At 35.9% G+C, this 10,195-nt stretch overlaps 2 protein-coding genes across 2 annotated transcripts; one reads left to right on the top strand and one right to left on the bottom strand.

Moving 5' to 3' along the window:
* The first annotated feature begins 5,583 nt into the window (after positions 1-5,583).
* LOC145164599 (uncharacterized) lies at positions 5,584-6,930 on the top strand. Its single transcript, XM_079083311.1, has 2 exons — positions 5,584-6,142; positions 6,251-6,930. The coding sequence occupies exons 1-2, from the start codon at positions 5,584-5,586 to the stop codon at positions 6,928-6,930; spliced, it is 1,239 nt and encodes a 412-aa protein (XP_078939437.1).
* Positions 6,931-7,929: 999 nt separating this feature from the next.
* Positions 7,930-8,964, bottom strand: LOC145164598 (uncharacterized). Its single transcript, XM_079083310.1, has 3 exons — positions 8,701-8,964; positions 8,400-8,616; positions 7,930-8,312 (listed from the first exon to the last, which is right to left on the bottom strand). Exons 1-3 carry the CDS (start codon positions 8,962-8,964, stop codon positions 7,930-7,932), a joined length of 864 nt encoding a protein of 287 aa, XP_078939436.1.
* Positions 8,965-10,195: the final 1,231 nt, after the last annotated feature.

Below are 10,195 nucleotides of genomic sequence, written 5' to 3'. Positions count from 1 at the left end.
TAAGCCCAAGATTGCATTCCATCTTGGAAATAAAATAACTTGTCTTTTTCTTGTAAATGAGGCAACTCGAGCATTAAAGTAGTAAATTCGGCTACATAATCCTTAATCGACCCAACGTGTTTCAGTCCCCGAAGCTTCTTCATTGCTACATCTTCGGCGTTATGGGGACAAAACTGCTTCTTGAGTTGCCTTTTGAACTCATCCCAAGTCTCTATGGTGCATAGCCCTTTTCTATATCGCCATGCTTCCGCCTCCACCATAGGACAGCGTTCTCAGATAGGTATAGGACGGCCGTGTCTATCTTAGGCTTATCGTCCTTTACCCCGATTGCATTGAAATAGCATTCTACTGACCAGAAAAATTCTTCAAGAAGTTTAGGGTCACGCTTACCTCCGTACTTCAAGGGTTTAGGTGCATCGGCATGTGCCGTCATCTTTGTACCAGCTCCTCCAGCAATTGCGGCTTTGCACAGGTTTACTTCGGCTTCTAGAGTAGCTACCTTCTCATGAAACTCACTCCGCAGGGTGTTGATAAGTCCAAGGACTTCTTCCTTGATGACACCGATGGTCTCCTTCAATCCATCGCTCGTGTCACTTATCTCTACAACGAATTGATCGACGGTATCCTTCCATTCAAGGATCTCACCGACGTTAATCTCCATCCTTGTAAGCTTGTTCTCTAAGCTTGCCAAGGGATCTATCGATTGGTCCCTCTTCCTGGACTTTCTTCCTTTCTCCTCGACGACAGGAGGCATGTTTGCTACTTCACTACTTCCTCCTTCCATAGCCATGATCTTTTGCTTGTACGAACTCTGGCTCTGATACCACATGTCACGGGATAACTCAATCACCGTGCACCACTTAGTACTCGACTAAGTCAAGCTAACTTCGATACTCTAGATGTACTAACGACTCAAGGAAGCAAGAGAACAATAGAGAACACTTTAAAGTACGAAAGAAAGCTTCTTTGTATACTACTCAGCTTCTTACAAGTGAACTTCTTGATGGTTTGGACAAATGAGTCATCCCCCTTATTTATAGGATACTTACACCTCCTCAAAGGGAAGTTTCTAGGTTCCGTACAATCTCGAGTATTCTAGATCGTTCTTACAACATCTTAATTTGTATACAAGGTTCTATAAGGTTTTATGCTATTCCTTAGTGTCCTAAAGAATTCTAGGACGTTCTAGGTTCTTTAGGATTGTGATTACTAGTTTCATCATCTTCTGTATCGGTATGGAAAATTCTGGAACATCGTCTTGTGACACTACGTATGACAAAGCTTTTGGTTATAGCCAGGGCCGGTCCGTTGATATTAAAGGCACTGTACGAGAAGTAAAAAATATGGGCCCCTAAATACTATATATATATTAAAGGCACTGTACGAGAAGTAAAAAATATGGGCCCCTAAATACTATATATATATATATATATATATATATATATATATATATATATATATATATATATATATATATATATATATATATATAAGTGTGTGAGTGTGAAAAATAATTTTAAGGGGTGAAATTGTAAAGAGAAAACTTATAAAGGAAACTTAAAATTGAATAAACAAAAAAATACAAATTTATAAATTTTGAGTGGCAAAATATGTAACTGTGAAACTTTTTTATTAAAAAAAATTGGAACGGGTAGATTGTGAATCATAAATAAAAGTTGGAAGAGGTGAAGATTATGAATAATTGAATAAAAATTAGGGGCTGAAGTATAACTTGAAAAAAAGAAAAGTGATACGTTCGGGTAAGGGCATCTCAAACCCACCCCCAAACTCCATTTTTCATCCCATTTCTTCCCCTATTCTTCTCCAACCCTACCCCATTTTCACCTCCATTTTTGGAGATATGAATAGTATTCCCCCATATATGGGGGAATACTATTTATATCTCTAAAAATGGAGGTGAAGTTTGGTTGTCAATTTTAGTCCCTCTAATTTTTATTTTATATATTTATAGTTTATTTTATTTACTAATTATAATTTAAATGCAATATTTAATATTTATAATATCATGTTATATACTAATTTATATTAATTAATCATAAATATAGAGTTTAATTAGTAGAGGGATGTATTTGACAATATATATAAGTTATAAAATTTGAATATTGTAGGAATATACTTTTTGGGGTAAAAAATAGGGTAGAAAATGGAGTAGGGTTAGAGATGAAATACTATTTACTCCATTTTTTACTCCATTTATGGGGGAAAAATGGAGATGAGTTGGAGATGGTCTAATGAAGATGGAAAGGTGGCTGGGACTCTTTAGCATAAATAGTCATAACTTAAATTAAAGCCTAAACCAGTTGAACTACTTCAGTTTTGATAATTCAATTGAATCAAATTATATATATAATATATTAACAAGTTATTTTTGTTTAAAATCGGGCTCTATTTTTTCCGGGGCCCTGTGCGGTGGCACATCTTAAACTCCCTTATGGTCGGTCCTGGTTATAGCTTTGTTAATTAACAAGGTTATTCAAAAACTTTAAATTAAAAAAGCTTTCACTATATGTTATTCATTTTATTTTTTTTTTAATAAAAAATTCATATTGTGTATGGTCTAATCAGGGGTGGCTCAACCAATTAAGGAGCTCTAAGCAAACAAAAAAATGAAGGCTCTTCAAGTAAGCAAACAGTTTCAAACTTGAGACCTTTATTTTTATAAATTAGTGCTTTTACCATCAGGCAAAGCTCAACTTGTCTTTGTAACTCAAATATATATATATATATATATATATATATATATATATATATATATATATATATATATATATATAAGCTTTAAAATTGATGGCCCTTTATAATTGGTGGCTCTAAAGCTACTGCTTAGTTTTGTAAAGGGTAGAGCCGACCCTGACTCTAATTGTACCGGTAAAAGCATGAACGTGCCAAAGTCATCTTATAGAATTTTACAGAAACCTTAAGCGAAAATATAATCATATTGATTTTGAGAGGGGACATGCAGAACCGAACCTGCTCCGACGCTACCCTCAAACAAAATGTATGCCAAATTTTATGTGTTTGGTTCGGTGATGTTGAACTTGATTGTCACACATATAGATTGCACTGACATTCCAATACACTAGTTGAAAATTGGAGATTTTCCAACCCGAATTTCTAGTGGAAATGTGTACCGAACAAGTAATACTGTTACATTTCCAGCAAAAATGATTTCATTGGAAAATGGGTATTGGAAAATATTTTCGACAAATTTCTGAAAAAAGACACGATAACTTTCCAACAAAAATATTCCGTTGAAATACCAACAAATTTCCTAGTATGAGATTCCTACCCATATATTCCGACGCTTTTCCCAGCAAATATATTCCGCCGCAAGTCCAACCACAAATTTTCCGATGCATTTCTAACCAAAACTCTTTTTGCAACATGTTGTAATGACACTATTCAGTAACAGATTTTTCAACAAATTTCAGACCAAAATTAAATATAGACTTTTACAATGCAACCCTGAGTCCCTGACCAAAAATGTGCAGTTAATAAAAGTAAAATAGACACAAAAAATCTAGATATTTTATGCGAAAAAAAAAATTGAAACCCAAAATATGTATTTATTCAACCATAAAGACAAAATACATAAATATAGCATTTGTTCGTTACAACACAAGTTTTAACAATAAAAACGTTAAAATATTAATCACAATAAACTCGGCCATTTGCTTTGCATTTGTTGCATGACTTGCATTTGAGCACACATCCCTAACCAAAAAAAAAAAAAAATAGTAAAGAAAACATATATAAATAGTAAATGACAAATATAAAATTGGTAAATGAAACTATATATACTAACATTTTTTATCCATTATTATAACAACATATTTATTATAGGGAAAATACCACTAATAGACAAAAAATGGGGGTGAATTTCTAAATTTAGTCATAAAATTTGATTTTTCCAGATATAGACATACGTTCCGCGGATGACCCTCCGCGGACCTCTGCGGAATGACGTCATCTCCGCGGACCACTCGAAAGTATGATTTTTTAGCCTTTAAATTAGTCCTCCGCGTAGGCCCTCTGCGGACACAATAAGAGCTCCGCGGAGTGAGTTGTTTGGAGTCATAAGTACCTCCGCGGAGATGCTTACGAGGAACTCTGCGGAGAGAGTAATGTGTCTGCGGAGTGGGTGGTTGGAACGGCCATTTTAAAGGGTTTTTTGATACAAAGTGTTATTTTTCATATTTTTAGCTCCAATTGGTCGATAGATCAGTTCTTTTCATTTGATTTTCCAAAAAAAATATGAGTCTTGTTATTTTATGTACTGAAGGTTTTTGGCAGATAAGTAATGAGATTAACACCTACGTTAGACCAAAGTTTAACAACTTAGGTCTACTGCTTCCGCCAAATTTTGATCGTCGAATATTGTTTGATTTGGTCAAAAGTAAGGCTAATGTGTTCAATAGTAATATATCATTGTCATTTCAACACCCGGTTCATGGGTATGTTATGAATATTTTAGACGAAGCAGATGTTCATCAACTCAGAAATGTAATTTCTGAAACGAAGGAGATTGTGCATTTGTATTTAGAGGTGTTTCAGGGATTGGTCGAACAGACAGAAGCGGTTCAGAAAGTTGTACCATACAATGTTGAAAACGTTGTATCTGATAATGTTGAAGAGTGTCCAGAAGAAGAAACTGTGGCAGTGAATACGGCGGAAGAAAAAAATTTATATGAGTTTGGAAGACTGACTGACAAAACTTTGTCAGACGGTGAAGAGTCAAATGAAGGATGATCAGAAGATGAGTTCACACACGGGAAAAAAGCTTCAGACATATTTTACGGTATGCCTCCCATACCTGATTGTCCTGATCCTATTGTTGAACCCGGACCATTTCACAGTTTAGGTCCAAATGATGATATGTTTGTTCGTCAAACATATGATAACAAACAACAACTAATATTTGCTTTGAGTCTTAAAGCAACCAGAGAAAAGTTTCAGTTTAAGACCAAACATTCTAACAAAAATCGTTATGAGGTATATTGTGAAATTGAGAACTGTTGTTGGCGTTTATATGCAAAACGCCTTGATCCTACTAATGAATTTGAAATCAGGACTTTCAACAACGTGCACACATGTTCGTCATTACAGATACACCCTAATCATAAGCATGCTAATAAAAAAGTGATGGGTACTATATTGCATGAGATTATGGGAAAAACCCGTTCCAAGGTTTGGAGGCCTAATGAAATATCAAGGGATTTGAATGCTTTGCTGGAAATCAATGTAGATTACAAACAAGCTTGGCGTGCAAAACAATATGCTATGGAACTGTTGTAGGGATCCTCTGAAGAATGTTTTTCCAACTTCCTATTTATTTTCACAATTTGAAGAGGCATAATCCCGGTACAGTGGCCTATATTCAAACAGATTCTGAAGATTGTTTCGATTGTTGTTTTTATGCCATTGGGAGCACGGTAAATACAAAAAACTTGTTGTTATTTAATATATTTTTTTTAAAAACAAACTATAGAGTGTTTATGTGTTCCATTTTAATATATTGCAGATACACGAGCGTTCAAACGTTTTTGTCGTAAAGTTATAATTATGGATGGTGCTCATTTGAAGGGTGATTTTAAGGGAACCATATTGCATGCAGTAGCTATGGATGGGAAAAACCAGATACTGCCCCTTGCGCACGGAATATGCAAAAAAGAGAGTGGTCTTACTTGGACATGGTTTCTTGAAAAGTTGTATGAATGTGTTGGTGATTGTCAAGAATTGACTTTTGTCACTGATAGGGCTGATGCAATTCGGGTTAGTATTGAAAATGTTTTCCCACATGCTCATCATGGCGTGTGTGCTTTTCATCTACTAGGAAACATAGTACACAGGTTTGGGAAAAATGATAAAACAAAAGTGTTGTTTTGGAGGCTTGTAAAAGCTTACAAAAGAAATGTTTTTGAAGAATTGTGGTATAGATTTAGTTCTACTAGGCCGCAAGTAGCAGCGTATCTAAATGAAATTCCCTGTGCTAAATGGACTAGAGCATATTCGCTATCGAAACGGTACGATTACATGACCTCGAACAGTGCAGAGTCCATGAATGCTTTATCTGTAGATGCAAGGAAGATGCCTATAATACCCCTTCTTGAGTTCTTCCGTCGTCTTTCATAGCAATGGTGTAACAAGCGTCGCATCGAAGGAGGTATGAATTTAATTTGGACTTTAATTAGGTCGAATAATAAGTTAATTATATATATCTTCTTTACAGGGAAACGTTCAACAGTGCTAACCGAGTGGGCTGAAAAAGTAGTTAGTAAAAATGAAGAGCGTACGATAGGATGGTCCGTTTCTGGTGTTTCAGATGCAATATATCAAGTTCATGATTTCAAACATGGTGGCATAGTTGATCTGAGGCAAGAGACTTATACATGCAAATATTGGGAAGGAACTGGGTTGCCTTGTGGTCATGTCATAATGGTCTTGAAGCACTTGAAAAAAACTAACTTCGGACATCTGGCTATAGATGCTTACAAAATGGAAACGTACCGAAGTACGTATGAGGAGCCGGTTTACCCCCTTCCAGAACCGTGTGATTGGGAGATTCCTGTTGAGATGATGGTTGTTAAACCCCCGATAATGGATACACGTCAAGCTGGTAGACCGAGAAACAGAAATGGTATCCCGTCACAAGGTGAGGAACCTATAGTAAGAAGGTGTAGTAGATGTGATAGTACAACACATAATGCAGCGACTTCTCCGGCATTGGTCCCAAAGAAACAAAAAAAGGCTACAAAAAGTAGTGCAACATCAGGTAGTAACACAAAAGGGAAAGGGAAAGGGACAGAAGGGACTCAGGAGACGCTAGATACGCACGGGACACAAGAGACGCGTTGGAAGAGTGGGACACAGAGAGAAGACTATTGTTCAACGTTTGATTTGAATGATTGATGTTGTACTTATAATTAATTATGTTTTGTTTTAGAGGACATTAATTTGTGTACTTTGAAATGGTGTGTTTATTTTAAAGATGATGGGTAATATTATGATCATATTAGTGCATAATTACTAGTACAATAATAACTACTACCCGAAGATAATACATTCAACAAACCAGAAACATATATTAAACGTACAACAACAGTAATTAACTTAAGGGAATTGCAAAGGATACTTTTCGTTCTCTATTGTTATGTAGTCGTCCCTAATTCTTATTTTATCTTCCATACGGTCCTTTTAGATACCAAGTTCTATCATTTCTGCATCCTTGTCAGCAAGCCATTTTTCAGACAGTTTGATATTTTTCTTAGTTTTTTTTATCGAATCCTCATGATCTTTGATTTTTTTTTAGTAATCGTCATCCTTTCCTCAACCTCTTTGCACTCCGCCGCAATGACGTCACGACGTTCAGTGAGAGCTCGAGATGAGTCTTTATCTTTTTTTTTGTTGTTCTTCGGCCCATTGTAGTTGTTGCAAAGTATCCTCCGACATATACGGCTCTCTTAAATTTGGTGATGGGGCAAGAAAAGGGTCGATCGGATCACAATAGAAACAATCAACTTCGTTGCACGAGCAAATATACAATGTTGAAGATGAACTCATTTTAAATTTAAAAAAAAATTATAACTCTATACCATAAATCCAACGACCATCCATGACTATATATAGTCCCTTCCACTCCGCAGAGAGCTATTGTCAGTCCGCAGAGCTTTTTGTTCGTCCGCAATAATGTTTGTCAGTCCGCAGAGCTTTTTGTCAGTCCGCAGAGCTGTTTGTCTAGTCGTTGTCATCCATACATTACAATTATGGGAATACAATTATTTATTTAAAGGTAAACATTTTTTATTAAAAAGTGAAGAACGCCAACAGACCATTACAACTACGGTTAACATAGAACTGAATACAAATTAATATTCGTTGTGATCCATACAATACAGTTCAATTGAATTGTCATGGAGGTAAGACCACAACACTTTCAACTGGTATTTCCCAATGCCTAAGGGTTGGAATAGGATTGACCGTCTCAGTTTGATAAGCATTTCGATACACCACTATAGTTAACTTTAAATTTACCATTTGCTGGATTTCTGCAATTTCGAGTATTTGTAGTGAAGCTATAGCATGCTCACAAGGTATACCACATTTTTGCCATTTACCGCAACTACAAATACCACGGTCTAATTGGACAGTTTCGGTTGTTGAATATTTAGTCACTTCGTATCTGTCGCCAACAATATGCGTAATCCTACAACCGTCCGGGTGGATAAATCTTTTATGTATCACCTTAAGTGCATAAGGGGTTATTAGACCATGAAAATCCCCTGTGAAATGAACTGAATCAAAAAAACAAAAATTATGATGTCATAATGTATAATAACATATCAATTCACCATTTGAGTGATGTCATAACTTATAATTACCTCCAAACGCAGCACGTTGAAGATAAACTGCTTGCATCGAGTCATGGACCATTTCAATGATTGTTGTTATTGGAAACTCATGTGTGTTTGTTTTAAACCAATTGACAACAACGGGAATGTCAATGAATTTAACATTGAAACGTACTCTTGGAAAACAAGCTCGTACCCATTTTGCAATGGGAATATTGTCAAGCCAATCAAGATCATTCCCATTAACCTCATTTTTTAAGTTGTTCAAACATGCATAAAAATGAGATAAATTATACGCTTTACAAGTCTTCTAGAACAACTGCTCTACGACTGTATTGCTTCCGATGGAAGCGCGTATTTTCTCGGCTATATTTTTACAACAATAGCCATGATATGAATCAGGGTAGACTCTTTCAACTGCAAAGTCTATAGAATCTGACATATGGGTTATGAAACCAACTTCTGTATTGTCACCCAAACATTCTTTAAGCCTCCTCATGAACCATAACCATGAATTGTCACAGTATATGGTTCCCAAAGAAAACTCTATGAGAAGGGGTTCATGATTTCCATCTAAAGCAACCGCAATGTACATGGATCTTACATACGCCCCAATTAGAGGTACTTGACCAACGAATATGATTGGTATCATAGACGTGAGAAACGTACGAATCTGTAAGTCAACATGTGTTGGATTAGGCATGTAACAACTTGAAATAACTAAATATTTATGTACTATAAGGGATTACATACCACGCATCCCAATGCCACGAAACAAATTTGGAAACGATTGTACTGATCTTTCGTAATGTACGTGTAGGTGTTAGGATTGGTTCTTTGCAGATTATGAAAAAAAGTCGGTAGGCTGGAGAAACTTTTTCTTAATACCTGATTAACTAAACTCATTTTCACAACTTTGGATGCCTTGTAAAAATGGAAATGCTTGTCCAATTTATAAGGAATTAGTATACATTATTCCGCAGAACTTACTTGTCAGGCCGCGTAAATGACTTGTCAGTACGCGTAACTTATTTGTCAGTCCGCGTAACCTGTTTGAATGTATGGTTTTTAAACATGGGAATTATTTTTCATAAAAAAAGGATAAATACCATATTACATATAATTAAAGCAATACAAGAACAATACAAAACGCAGTACTAGTTAAAAAAACGGGACATTTTTCAAAAGATTCCAAGGGGCTTCATACTCGAAACTCTGTCCGCTGCTAATGGATTTGTATTCTTCTTTAGCCGCCTCCAAGATGTCTTCCTCAGTATCATTCACACGATCGTCTTCAATCTTATTATAAAGATCGTTGAATAACACAACTTTTGTTTTCAATTCATACCATTTTGCAGCTATATCAAGCGTGCTGCGATGGTTTTCTATGGTGGTTTCAGCGTCAATGTTGAATGTATTCGTTAATAGGACCCAAAACATTCTATCCTCTAAACTGGTGTTCTCGTAGACATTAATATATGCACGAGTTAGAAGCAAATACTCGTTAGCGGTCCATGGGTTTGAACCCATTGTAAAACATACACACTACATGAACTAAAACAGATTAGATGAAGTGATACATAATTTTTTGTTGTTTTATATAGACATGACAGTCCGCATAGCTATTTGTCAATCCGCGTTACTGACTTGTCAGTCCGCATAGCTATTTGTCAGTCCGCGTTACTCACTTGTCAGTCCGCATAGCTATTTGTCAGTCCGCATAGCTATTTGTCAGTCCGCATAGCTATTTGTCAGTCCGCGTTACTGACTTGTCAGTCCGCATAGCTATTTGTCAGTCCGCGTTACTGACATGACAGTCCGCATAG

This window comes from Lactuca virosa, chromosome 3, assembly GCF_052849685.1.
Source record: "Lactuca virosa cultivar CGN04683 chromosome 3, Lactuca_virosa_CGN04683_v6, whole genome shotgun sequence".
Lineage (NCBI taxonomy): Eukaryota > Viridiplantae > Streptophyta > Magnoliopsida > Asterales > Asteraceae > Lactuca > Lactuca virosa.
This window is presented reverse-complemented; position numbering and strand designations above follow the sequence as displayed.

Bases quoted from the DNA above. Each gene is read 5' to 3' on its own strand.
- LOC145164599 (XM_079083311.1), top strand. From the start codon at position 5,584: ATGGATGGTGCTCATTTGAAGGGTGATTTTAAGGGAACCATATTGCAT. The intron at 6,143-6,250 runs GTCTTTCATAGC...TCTTCTTTACAG, and splicing joins CCTTCTTGAGTTCTTCCGTC to GGAAACGTTCAACAGTGCTA.
- LOC145164598 (XM_079083310.1), bottom strand. From the start codon at position 8,964: ATGTACATTGCGGTTGCTTTAGATGGAAATCATGAACCCCTTCTCATA. The intron at 8,617-8,700 runs GTCGTAGAGCAG...TTAAAAAATGAG, and splicing joins CTTCCATCGGAAGCAATACA to GTTAATGGGAATGATCTTGA. The intron at 8,313-8,399 runs GTAATTATAAGT...TTTTTGATTCAG, and splicing joins TCAACGTGCTGCGTTTGGAG to TTCATTTCACAGGGGATTTT.